Genomic DNA, 14,334 nt, shown 5'->3' with positions numbered 1-14,334 from the left:
GTGTATATATATGTATTGTAATATATATTTAATCAATCTCTTATTTTAGTCCTTTTATTATTTTACAATAAAGTTGTAATAAATCTTGATTTTTTTCATGGTTATAAAATCTCTAACATCTATTATGTAATGTAATGAAAATTAATTGATGGAGATCAGAAAATAATAAACTTATTATCAAACTTTATTTCTCATTGTATCTAGCTAGCTTTTAATATACAAAAAGTGTAGATCTCAGGTCCCAGCGCATATATCACAAACACAATAATTATAATAGCTTTTGGCACTAGTTTCGAAAGCAAACATGACACGAGGATAACACGTAATGGATTTGTGCATGTCTGATATATATTTTTTCTTTGCCTCACAAATTAATCTTCCTATAAATATATATATATATATATATATATATATATATATATATGGACCAGGACCCGGATGCAGTCACGCAGCGCGACAGGTCCGGCAATCTTTTTTTTTTTTTTGGAAGGAGTCTTACTTTAAGCATTTATTCAAAGTTATTAAATTAACTCACTAATTATTAATTTATTACTATTCTAAGGTACCAAGAAAGATAATGAAATAATACTTAATTATTTTATTTTATTTTTATACCTCACTATAATGTGATATTTTAATTTAAATGACATAGATTGAACTCACAAAATTGATTATGTCTAAAAAAACTTACGAGCAAAAACAAAGTACTGAAACAGGTACTGAAAGTCGGGGTTAGATATATATACAATTATTAGTAGCAGGACCGCTATTAATGCCCTGCCGCTAATAATTCTAACGATTATATTTTTTAATTTTTTTAATATTAATAGCGGTGGGGCTCGTCGCTAATACTATTAGCGGCGGAGTCTACCGCTAATAGTTGTTTTTTTTTTTTTTTAAAATAAATAAGTAGAATTAGCGGTAAATTTTGGTTCCGCCGCTAATGCTACTACTATTAGGGGCGAATTTTTTCCATCGCTAATAATATTGCGGCTATTGATAATAGTATATAATAAGACGATGTCTAACTTAACTATAAAATATTAGCACGTGAGTATACAATATTTACTCGGGATATAAATTATTATTGTGAATATATTGCTCCACATATATAGTATATATATAAATAAATTTATATAAATGTTACACTAAAAGGCAAAAGCTAATATTTGGAGGTTGAGGTACGTACTAGTTACTACTGTTGAAAATATTATTGAAGCTGATGATCAGCTATGTTTGTGACTGATTCTGTAACTTTGCTCTATAGCAGCACCATATTCCCTCGTTCAATCATGTTAGGAAAAAGCTATGGTTACAAGATATTTGATAAGCTGAGAATATATGTCTCTTTTTCTTTTGATCCATGTAAATAAAAATACTATTTATTATGCGTTGCCTAATAAGGCAAACAGCTAATGTACTGTACTTAGAACAAGACGCCGATATATATAAAAATATTTATATGAAATTTTCTTCTTGTTAATTCGATGAGACATGAAATTATTAATTTTGTTGCATTATAAGATTGTACCACACATGCATGCATACCCCTATCAAAATATATATAAATATAGACATTTTTCATAATATAAATATTTATATACATTAGCTAAATAAATATATTTTTCTTAATTTAATGTTTTAGTAATTAGGTACTATATATATACTAGGTGATTGTTACGTGCCAAGCCACGTAGTATTAGTTTTATTTAATATTTTAGTTTTTTATTTGAATTAATAATTAAAATAGTATAATTATTTGAACGATTTGTTTTATAAAAATAAAATATGTGTCAGTATATTTAGTAAGTAAAATATAGTTGTGTTATAATAATGTATGTTATTAATAGTAAAATGTACATTAATCTTCTAATTGAAAAAAGTTCTATTATCTCATTTCATATCTAATAATAGCTACACAACTATATATTTATAGACTTTCACATTTTTTGCAAATTACTAATAAGCACCAATAATATTTTCATATTCTTATATTTTTTAACCTTCTCCTCTTAATGGTAATTAAAATTAAAAATAAAACTAAAAATAAGCACAAACATATAAGGTAAATACTAATTACAGCCCATTTTATATTTTTTTTTATTATTTTTTTAAGCTCAAGCCCAAAAATCTCTAAGCCAACACAATCAATCTTCTTTTATATTATTTTTTCTAAATATTTTATCTATATTTTTCTTTTTTAAAAAATAAATAAAAAAATTATTAATATTCTCCCAAGATAGGTTTGTTAGAGAGATATGTGGCTAAGATGATTTTTTTAATTTAAAAAGAGATTATTAATATTTAAAAGATTGTTTATTTAAAAGATTGTTTAATTTTTTGGGTTTAATTATTGGGTTTATTTTTTAACGGGAGATCAAACCTAATCGTTAAATTTAACAGAATATTCTTTTATTTTTAAGTATATTCTGTTAAACCAAGAATGTTAAACCAAGAAATGCCGTTAGATAGACACTTTTAATATATAAAGATATCAATATATATTATAAGGGTTCTTTTATATATAACTTTAGGGTGCCCTATTTAGCTAGTGTGAGTGTATTATATGAGAGTCCGCCATCAAGTTACTGGTGACCACCGAATCTTGAAAATCAAGTGCATGCCATGAGGTTGTTTCATCGAATTAAGTATATCCTTTTGGAGATAGAAAATGATTTTATGATATTAATGTACTCATATTGATTTTTCATTTATTTTTTTTCTGGTTTATTATTGCTTTAACACTTTCTTAATTATAATACGACATTGCATGTTATCTCATATATGGTTTCATTACATATGTCAATATGTATAGTTTTCCAATCAAAGTACTGCGCATGCATATGTAATGGATATTTTTCTATTAAAACCTAATTAGTTGCCATTTAAATTTAATATTGATATATAGCACTATCAAGCAATAACTAGATCAATGGGGAAATATATATATATTTATATATATAAATTGATATAATTTAACATAACAAGATCAACTAATATTATTTATCGTAGTTCAAAGCACAACTTACATATATGCATTTAATATTATTTATCGTAGTTCAAAGCACAACTTACATATATGCATTGCGGCTAACTAATTAATCTTGTTCAGTTGTGGGCAAGCGCTAATTATTTTTGAATCATGACATGAAAAAGCAAAAAGAAAACTAAAATACTTCTTTCATTATATATCTAATAGTTTATTTATAGCCTAGCTTTAATGATAATTATCCAATTAACATTCTTTTGAACGCTCCTTTGGCTAGCTAGCCAGGTAGCTAGACAAGTAGTCCCATAAAAGAATTGAAAGAAATGCAATAATGGAGCCCAAAAAGGAGTTCTTATTGCCTTTGCTCCCACTACCTAATCTCCACGCAAATTAAACTCCTTTACCAAAAAACAAAAATAAATTAAAAAAAACATACCATTTTTTCTTTTTCTTTCTTTCTTTCTTTCTTTCTTTGTAAAGGGATGGATGGATCGAGTGATGAATAATGAACTTTCAGGGGGTTCAATATAAGAATATGCATGGATCTCTCTAATTATATATATAGTTTTAAATATGTACAAAAACTTTTAGTACCCCCATCAAGCACTACTCAATTAATGCCCACCTTTTCAATCCTGCAAAGTTTCCCATTACTTAAATCTTTCTTTCTCTCTTTTTCCACTGTAAACTTTGCTTTCCATTGAAGAGAAAAGAAAAGGAAAATTAAAAATTACATGACACATATAAAAAGATATGATCAATCAATATAGGACATACATATTCAAATCCAACCATTGATTGATGCTGCTGCTGTTGCTGCAGCCGGGTGGCAAATGGTTTGAACTCCTCCGCCGCCACCGCCTCCACTTCCAACGCCTAGGAAATCCCTAGTTTGCCCTCCTGCCTGATCTTGATCTGTATTACTACTCATCTGAACATACCTGCGTTTGGCCGCCGGAGGATAAATTTGGAATATTTCACCTTCCGGGTTGTCTACATTATTATTGTTATTGTTGTTGTTATTACTAACTACCCTCAATATTGGGGTAGTTGATCCATACAAACCGCACAATTTATTAATATTGTTCCCATCTTGGAGTTGAGTTGTTATAGTACTGCTATTGCTATTATTATTGCACTTCAACCCAAAACTTCCGAGGAAAGATGAATCAACACTCGAAGTCGCTCCTATTTGAGCTGCTTTTTGCAGTAAAGCAGTGGCGGACATGTTTGCCGCTGCGGAAGGTGTACTGAGTTGGTTGCTGTACAAGGAAGGAACTGTAACTAGCTGAGCAGATGATCCACCTCCTCCTTCCTTGTTCATGGCCATGGCCAGCTCATGATGATGATGATGATGGTTAATAGTAGTAGTAGTATTAGTATTACTGTTGGAGGACATTTTATTGTTAGTATTAGTATTTGTTGTATTACCACTTCCGAAAACCCAATTCAACTGTTGTTGTTGCTGTTGATGATGATACTCAGACGGTGGAGGAAGATTTGATGATGAAGTAGTACACGATACAAGAGGATTATTATCAGTAGTGGTACTAGTACCAAATATTTCACTAGCTGAACTCACTGTCGACGAATTACCAAGTTGATGTTGATGTTGGTGATGATGATGACGAATTTGATGATGATCGTGGAATAAGGCATCACTGTTGTTGTTTGGTGATGAGATAAGTAGTGTTTGATCATGCTGGTCACTCATCCATAGAGATAGTTGTTGGCTTCTTGCGGCCTCGTGATGATGATTATCATTGGGTGATGCTGATGATGATGATGATATTATTGGTTTGAAAACAGAGGGAAAATGTTGTGTCATGTTGTTAAAATTATTATTTGGTCCTGAAATGAAATGATAAGCGAGGTTTCCAGCTGCTGCTGCTCCCATTATCGGATTTATTATGTTCATGTCTGAGGCTGCTTTTACTCTTGCTGTTTCTTCAGCTAATGCATCACAGAATGCCCTGTGAGTTATGAAACTGTCTCGCCTGCCAGTGCCACACACAATCGAAAAACAATAAGTACAATGATAGAATTAAAAGATATCACTACATTAATAGAAATTCAAAGAAGAGAGATATTGACCTAGGTTTTGATGAAGTTAATGATTCTTAATGTTATATATATATTCAATTAAAATAGAGACAACATTAATAATACACTTATATAACAAACTCATCCTAATAGATACTTATAGACCATACAAAAGTAAGATCATAAATATATATAGTTTTGTCCTATTATGTGTACATACTAATTCACTACTCCTTCTCTATAACTAGTTAATTAAACAAGTTTTAATTAATTTATCTGAAATTTCAGTATTGCTACTACTATATATTTACTGTAATTAATAATGAATTAAAAATGAAGAGAAAGTAGAGTAGTAGTTAGTAGTAGTGAATATACCGTGAAAAAAGAGTTCCACAGTCACATTTGTACTCTCTAGCTCCACAAGTCTTAGAGTGGGCTTTCCAGTCGGATTGTACGGCATATCTCTTTGAACACTTCTCACACTTCCACTTCTTCTCTCCGTGTTTTCTACAGAAGTGCTTCTTAATACCAGTCAAGTCTCCTAAAGCCCTGGAAGGATGGTGGTGTACGCATGTCTTTTCAGGGCAAACGTAAACTCTCTTCTTAGGCTCTTTACTGCTTCGCTGCTTCAGCTTCCATGGCAGGTTGTGCCCTCTCCTATGGAGTTGAAGGTTCTGATCTCTCTGAAACCCTTTCCCACATATCTCACACAAGAATCTGTTCGTCGCCATTAAAGTCTTCGGCGACAAGGCTATCACCTCAGCTTCAGGATCTGTAAATTCAACAACAATAATAATATTAGTATACATGTATAAATCTTTATGTATATATATATATATGTGTGTGTGAAGAAGAAGAAGAGCTTGCCTGGAGTTCCGGGAAGGTTTCTCTTCTTTTTCAAAGGAGGAGGGTTGATGTTGTTGTTATTATTATTAGATCCTTGAAGAAGAGGGTTAATTTGGGAAAACCCATTTGGAATAATTGTTTCTTGATCAGCCATGTTTGGAAGCATCAGAAATAAGCTTATAACTAACCAAGCTCTGTTGATGATCTCAGATTTGACTGGATTTATTTGTATATAAGACAGTACTGATGAGAAGAGAAAAGAAAAGGACAAGCTAGCTGATCAAGAAAGGACATTGTTGTGTTGTGTTTAGATGATGAGATATATGATTAAGAAAAACCAAAGAGAAATGAGGAGATAGTATTATATATATATGTGTGTGTGTGTGGATGGGTGGTTTTTTTCTTCAACCTAGCTAGCTAATATAATACCGAATTCAAACTAAGGGTAAATAATAATGCAAGATTGGATCTTTTTCTTTCTCTCTCTCTCTTCCTCTAAATTAATAAGGTTTAGCACTCCTTTTAATTATCTACTTTTTAGGAGGGAATATAATAATATAATAATGTCAATATGTTGGAAGAGGATGTGAAAAGTTAAAGTATTGAGAGTGAGAGAGAGAGAGAGAGAGAGTGATTGGAATAGGGGGAAGAAGGAAAAAAAAGGGATGTGTGAGTGTTATGGAAGATGGAAGGCATAGGTGCATGATGACACATATGATGAGGTCCAGTCCGTGAAAGTTAATTCCTTACCTTTTTCCATTTGGAATGATTATCCCATAATTTGTTTCCTTTTTGTTTTTCCTATTTATAAAATTCCAACTACATCATTTAATAATATACATCTATGGACATTTCTCTTCATCAAGAACCCCACCCAACAAATTTTCTATGAGAAAAAGCCTAGCTAGATATGTAGCTAGGTTATCCTATATGTTTACATAGATAAGTTCAAAAGCAATGTTAGAGTATAGTAGTAGTGGCTATAGACATTGGACTTTCTTGGGTTTTGTAGCTTCCTTGGCTGATTTTTATATTTAAAATTAAAAAAAAAATATAGAAATAGAAATTTACTTCAGAGTAATATATATGATATTTTTGGCTTTCTATTAATAAGATTAATTTTGACTTTCTCTTTCTCAATATCAAAACATCTATACTTGTAAATATATGAAGTCAATGAAACAAGTTTACAATTCTGAGTTTTTTTTTTCTTCGTTTCTTGAACTTTAAGCTATTAGGTTTTTTTTCTCTTTTGAGTCTCACATGTAGTTACTATTTACTTCTGCCACTTTTACTGTTGACATGTGTGACACATGAAAAGTTTACAGTATCAGTGCAATCAATTATTTGATCATCATTATAAGTGTAAAAGTTGGATCGTGTAAAAAATAAAATAAACGTACGTATATATAAATAATTGTTCGCTCGTATATATATATACACACATTTATGTGCAAATATATTTGTTAACAGTTTGATTTTGAAGCATCGTATCTCAAAAAGTAAGCAGCTGATGACTAATTTTAAAAATTATATGATGATGATTAAATCAAACAAAAGGCTACGTACTATATTATTGTTAAATATATTACAGTTCTCGTTTTCATTCATAATTTTATATGAGATTGGCATATATGTTGTGATGAACAGATAAACGGTTTGGTGATTGTTATTTCAAGGCATTTCCATTAATGAAAACGCTGTTAAACTACTATATTAATTAATTAATGCCATTTCTTCAACAAAAAATAATAATAATAATTAATGCAATATACATGTTTGAAACAATCGACCGTTTCCCATATGGTTAAACGTAGATTCTTTTGTCCTAGTCTTTTTTTCTGGACTGGTAGTTTTACAAGGAGAAAGTTACAGTAGTTGATGTGAATATATATAATTGGTAATAATTATCTTGCAAACATCTTATGAGCACGTGTATCCATGCACGTGACCAACTGTCAAAGAAGGTAAACTCCAAAGGAAACGACGAAATATGTAATAAAAGGGAATAATCGTCCCATGCCATCTCATATATATTCTCTAGATTTATAAACCACTTGCTTCTCTTATAATTATATACATGTCTTTTAATTTATATATGTTGAAATGTCTTAGATAATATTTTGTTTCTTTATTATTAAGTACTAGCTAGTATATATGCCTATACATGGCTGCAAAAAAAACGTTTTTGTCATAAATTAAGTGTTTTAGACATGAAAAGAGGAAAACAAAAAAAAATCATTATAAGTCATAGATAATAATATATTAATTTGTTTTGTAGATATTTAAAGTCCAAGCTGCTATCTAGCCCTAGGGCTTTTCTTTCCAATTATAAAGAAACAAAAGGTTAATAAATGGATCGATATGCATAGTGCTCTTTTTCAAAAGATAGCTAGTAGTCTTGGAAAATGGACAAGAGTAATAAAAAAGAATAATTGAGAAAATTATCGGGGAGCTTTGCTTGCTAATATTAGAGTATAAAATTCACTAATAAATTATAAGATTATTTTCATATATATATATATATGATAATTAAAAATAATGGTGTGATCGTGTTAAAAGACAGGGAGCTGACAAAGGCAGTGAATTTTTGGAAGTTTGAGCAGTCGTCTGGTTGTGGGCTGACTTTTCCTGGTAACCCTTAATCATAATCTAATGATGTTGTTGCTTTCTAACTTTGTTTAGTATAAGATTTTGGATTTTAGCTGTTGAACTCTGGTGGCCCCAGAATATTCTCTCCTTCTCCAACACTACCCCAAAGGCTATTCTTCAACTTTCAAGGCCACATTAGATTCCTAAGCAAACCCCACATCTCTCTCTCTCTCTTAATTTTAAATTACTTAATATTATTTTAATAAACATGTCCAACTGTACCAACGCTAGGTTAGCAATAAATTAAGTTGAATAATCTTTTTATTAATTTACTCCCTCTTTCTCTCTTAGGTAAATATGAAAAAGTACATAATTAAATTATAATACTTGGACTTGTTTCGTTTTTGAGCTAGAAACCATAATATATACATCGTATGTCTTTGAATTTATGGAAGAGGTATGGGGAAAAGCAAAGTGTTGTCACCAAGGGTATGTTTGTTTCTTGTTGTCTTTTTCGTTGATAATGAATAAAATCAAAAACAGGTGTTGTTCTATTTGTTTGTTCAATTCAAAACAAACTTAGCTCTAACTTTGTTTTTCAACTTCAAGACGTGGACGTATTCCCAAGTACAAGTATAGTCTTTATATTATCAATCTATCTATATTTATAAAAGTATTTATAATATATCTCAAGAGAGACCCTATATAAATCTTCTATTAATTATATAGTTCGTTCATGTTTATTTCTAGTGTTCTAGACACATAGGAAAATTCTAATTAACTCGTTTTGAAAAGTAGATACACTGAATTTAAATTTGAGATAATTAATAAGATTTATACATACAATTATATGCGCATGATCAAAAATATATATATATATATCTTCTTTGTACTTGTAGTAAACTTGATGATAACATATAGTTCAACTTCTGGGGACAATATTAATGTCAGAACAATAAAAAGAAAAAATAGATTTACTTGTGAAATAATTTACCCAAAGGATTTGGTTCTAGGAACCAATACAGAAACCCACATGCTTTGGTTTTAAAAAGTTAGAGAATATGTGCCTTTTCGAACCCATTTTAATTTTTGGATCTTTTAAAAAATTTCACTTCTCTTTTTCTAACTTTTTTATTCTTTGTGGTGCACATGGCACAATCTTATCAGAAGAGCTCAATTCATTTGGGCCAACATTTCTTTGGGTTATAAAAATACTATTCTGGCATGAATATTCTTTTGGATTTGCTACCTTTATTTTTCTTTAATATGTATATATATATATATATATGAAATTTTCGTACCTTTTTAGCAATAATAACGTAATTTTTTTTTTCTTTAAAAAAAAAAAAGAGAAAAAGTAGACAAGTTTTAATTCAAAATTTGTTTATTACTTGACTAGCTAGGTCGACTCTCCGGCCCTTTCCCTGTGTAGCCTCTACCTTGAAACTCAAATGCTTTGACGAGAGGGCTCTTACAGTTATATTCCTAAAGCTGTCATGGGAATTTAACGAGGTCCTATATATATACTTATATATGCTATATATATGTTATATACATAGCCATGTGGTTAGCTTATTGCCTCTCATTAATTTAATATCAATATATATATTTACATATATATATCTCACCTCTTAATTAAAATTGATATGGCCATATGTACATATATATAGATATTATAAATTATATTATAAGCATACTGTAATTATCAAAGGGAATCTTTCTCTTCAAAAACAAAACTTTGAGTGAATGGTTAATCATACATATCGAGTTATGACTACTTTTGATGAATTATTCTTGTTAATATTATTGACGAAAAAGATAAATGGACGTATTACATACGCACAAACTAGTGAAAAATGAGGATGATTTAAAAGAAAAAAAAAAGTGTTGCGGGTTCTAATTGCAAGTTTTGTTTTTCTAAGCCACTACAACAAATAGGGCACTATAGAAATTCGCGCCTAAAAATAGTATTAGGGGCGATAAAAAGTTGCCTGAAATTAGGAGCGACACCCCTAAAAGTCGCCCCTAGAAAGGTGTGTCAGAATTCTACTTTTGACTTTTAGGGGCGACTATATGGTCGCCCTAAAGGTTTTTAATTAAAAATATATATAAATTTTTTGTAATATTAAAAATATTAATATTCAATTTATAAAATATAATTATAATAATAAATAAAATAAATATCAATATGAAATATAATTTTTTTTCATGTTAACAAATAGCCCAATAACACAATAAAAGTAAATAGTTTTACAAATATAATATTAGTTACTAAGACAAATTAAATATTAGTTCTTGGTTCTATAATTGAGACATATAAACTCATCTGATCTCTCGCTCTCATTGAACTCTAGAGGAATTAGCAGTGGCTGACGTTGTGATGTCTACGGTGGTTGTAGCAGTTGTAATGGCGGTAGCTGTCGCGGTTGTGATGTCGGTGGCCCCATCATTTATGGATATGAGAAGACTGTCTGAGCATGTTGTGATAACGAAGGTTGCTATGATGATCCACCCATATCAGTCGAGCCTGAAAAAAAAAAGGTAGAAAGATACTGCTGCAAAATTAATTAATTAATTAGTCAAAAATTTATTATTTGAAAATTATAAAAATAATTAGTCAACTAATTTAATTATTTTAGATTACTTTTATTTAAATCATAAATTATGTTATATACTGTATTTTATTATTTGTTCATTCATTAATTAAATTAAAAATTTGTTAATTTAAATTATAATTAGTGGTAAATTGCTCTAATTAATTTAAACTTTAATTATTAGCAAAATTTTTATACACACATACAAATATATACATATACATGTACATGTATATATATGTACATATATACATATACATTTACATATAGATATATAATCATACATAGATATATCCTATTGTTAAAAAAAACACAAATAGATATACATACATATACACACTCACACACATATAAACAACAACAATAAAAAAAAAAATCATATTTTTCACAATTTTCACAACATTAAATTGATTATAAATAGTAGCAGATAAGCTCAAAAAAGGGACGTAAAAATCTTATACAGGAGAGGCCCTAAAAAACACAATAGAAAATCTGAATAAGATTGACTCGTGGACTATATAGAATTTTAACTGCAAAACCAGGTAAAAAACCCTGTGTTCATATATTAGGTTTTATTTTTTCTGTGTGGAATTACTACTGTGAGGCTCAAATTTGGTTAACAAAAATCTGCGTTAACAGTAATTTTTCAATGTCTGCGTTGATTTGAAGTTGTACTTCTGGCCTGTAATTCCTTTAGGTTTGCTTTACTGGTTTCGCTTCTTGTAGTGTGCTTAATTTGTGAGTGACTAGTTTAGGATCTAGCCTAGGCATATCTTCTTATGTCCAAGCAAACACATTTTGATATTTATATAATAGCTCCATCAATTCAGCTCGTATAGCTACAAGTAAGTCAGTAGAAATGAACACAGGTTTTTTCTCTTTGGGATTATTTGTTAAATTAATTTCTTCCAATTTGTTAGACATGGATTTTGGCTCTTCTTGTAGCTCAAGTGATATTGACTTGTCTTCCACATCCTTTAACAGACTATCAACTCGTGGATGGGGTAGAACAAACTTATTCTCAACTTCTTTCGCCATAGCAATGGTGGGGCCAAACATGATAGCCGACCTCGCATACCGTCATAAACGATATGTTCTTTTCTCATTAGGCAATGTGACTTTCTAAACCTTCTTTTCTTTGGGCTTGGCAATTGAAGGATTATTTGTTATTGCATATTCTTCCAATTTTGGTAAGCGCACCGCACGTGGCCTTGTGACTATTTTCATGTTATTTTCTAAAAGCTCGTCAAAGAACATTGCTTCCGCCATGTGAGCTTCTTCTCTAGCAAACGGTGCTTTGGTAGCTGTGATATGAACATCTTTTCCCCGAATGTGTGCCTTGACGCATTGGTGCAATGTTGATGGCACACAATGATGTGTATGAATCCACTGTCGTCCCAATAAGAGATGGTACGAAGTGTCTGCTTCTATCACATGGAACTGTGAGGCTCAAATTAGGTTAACAAAAATCTGCGTTAACAGTAATTTTTCAATGTCTGCGTTGATTTGAAGTTGTACTTCTGGCCTGTAATTCCTTTAGGTTTGCTTTACTGGTTTCGCTTCTTGTAGTGTGCTTAATTTGTGAGTGACTAGTTTAGGATCTAGCCTAGGCATATCTTCTTATGTCCAAGCAAACACATTTTGATATTTATATAATAGCTCCATCAATTCAGCTCGTATAGCTACAAGTAAGTCAGTAGAAATGAACACAGGTTTTTTCTCTTTGGGATTATTTGTTAAATTAATTTCTTCCAATTTGTTAGACATGGATTTTGGCTCTTCTTGTAGCTCAAGTGATATTGACTTGTCTTCCACATCCTTTAACAGACTATCAACTCGTGGATGGGGTAGAACAAACTTATTCTCAACTTCTTTCGCCATAGCAATGGTGGGGCCAAACATGATAGCCGACCTCGCATACCGTCATAAACGATATGTTCTTTTCTCATTAGGCAATGTGACTTTCTAAACCTTCTTTTCTTTGGGCTTGGCAATTGAAGGATTATTTGTTATTGCATATTCTTCCAATTTTGGTAAGCGCACCGCACGTGGCCTTGTGACTATTTTCATGTTATTTTCTGAAAGCTCGTCAAAGAACATTGCTTCCGCCATGTGAGCTTCTTCTCTAGCAAACGGTGCTTTGGTAGCTGTGATATGAACATCTTTTCCCCGAATGTGTGCCTTGACGCATTGGTGCAATGTTGATGGCACACAATGATGTGTATGAATCCACTGTCGTCCCAATAAGAGATGGTACGAAGTGTCTGCTTCTATCACATGGAACTGTGAGGCTCAAATTAGGTTAACAAAAATCTGCGTTAACAGTAATTTTTCAATGTCTGCGTTGATTTGAAGTTGTACTTCTGGCCTGTAATTCCTTTAGGTTTGCATTACTGGTTTCGCTTCTTGTAGTGTGCTTAATTTGTGAGTGACTAGTTTAGGATCTAGCCTAGGCATATCTTCTTATGTCCAAGCAAACACATTTTGATATTTATATAATAGCTCCATCAATTCAGCTCGTATAGCTACAAGTAAGTCAGTAGAAATGAACACAGGTTTTTTCTCTTTGGGATTATTTGTTAAATTAATTTCTTCCAATTTGTTAGACATGGATTTTGGCTCTTCTTGTAGCTCAAGTGATATTGACTTGTCTTCCACATCCTTTAACAGACTATCAACTCGTGGATGGGGTAGAACAAACTTATTCTCAACTTCTTTCGCCATAGCAATGGTGGGGCCAAACATGATAGCCGACCTCGCATACCGTCATAAACGATATGTTCTTTTCTCATTAGGCAATGTGACTTTCTAAACCTTCTTTTCTTTGGGCTTGGCAATTGAAGGATTATTTGTTATTGCATATTCTTCCAATTTTGGTAAGCGCACCGCACGTGGCCTTGTGACTATTTTCATGTTATTTTCTGAAAGCTCGTCAAAGAACATTGTTTCCGCCATGTGAGCTTCTTCTCTAGCAAACGGTGCTTTGGTAGCTGTGATATGAACATCTTTTCCCCGAATGTGTGCCTTGACGCATTGGTGCAATGTTGATGGCACACAATGATGTGTATGAATCCACTGTCGTCCCAATAAGAGATGGTACGAAGTGTCTGCTTCTATCACATGGAACTGAGTGGGTCCTCTGATTGGTCCAACCTCTAGCTCAACAGTCACATACCCCATAGTTTTTACAGACTTGGCAGTAAATCTAATGAGTGTGATCGGTTGTGGGATTAACCCCCCTTTGACCTTTTTCATAGCAGAATATACTCC

At 31.3% G+C, this 14,334-nt stretch overlaps 1 protein-coding gene across 1 annotated transcript; it reads right to left on the bottom strand.

Annotated features, from left to right (window-relative positions):
* Positions 1–3,662: 3,662 nt before the first annotated feature.
* On the bottom strand, positions 3,663–6,409 carry LOC115698835 (zinc finger protein MAGPIE-like). Its single transcript, XM_030626031.2, has 3 exons — positions 5,900–6,409; positions 5,408–5,804; positions 3,663–4,986 (listed from the first exon to the last, which is right to left on the bottom strand). Exons 1-3 carry the CDS (start codon positions 6,042–6,044, stop codon positions 3,771–3,773), a joined length of 1,758 nt encoding a protein of 585 aa, XP_030481891.1. The 5' UTR covers positions 6,045–6,409; the 3' UTR covers positions 3,663–3,770.
* Between the last annotated feature and the right edge of the window lie 7,925 nt (positions 6,410–14,334).

The sequence above is a fragment of the Cannabis sativa genome, chromosome 8 (genome assembly GCF_029168945.1).
Source record: "Cannabis sativa cultivar Pink pepper isolate KNU-18-1 chromosome 8, ASM2916894v1, whole genome shotgun sequence".
NCBI lineage: Eukaryota > Viridiplantae > Streptophyta > Magnoliopsida > Rosales > Cannabaceae > Cannabis > Cannabis sativa.
Note: the sequence above shows the minus strand (reverse complement) of the source record. Positions and strands in the feature narration are given on the sequence as shown.

Excerpts from the sequence above, each read along its gene's own strand:
- LOC115698835 (XM_030626031.2), bottom strand. The coding sequence starts at position 6,044 with ATGCTTCCAAACATGGCTGATCAAGAAACAATTATTCCAAATGGGTTT. Across the intron at positions 5,805-5,899 it reads AAACCTTCCCGGAACTCCAG|ATCCTGAAGCTGAGGTGATA; the intron begins GCAAGCTCTTCT and ends TTGAATTTACAG. Across the intron at positions 4,987-5,407 it reads TGTGGAACTCTTTTTTCACG|GCGAGACAGTTTCATAACTC; the intron begins GTATATTCACTA and ends TGGCACTGGCAG.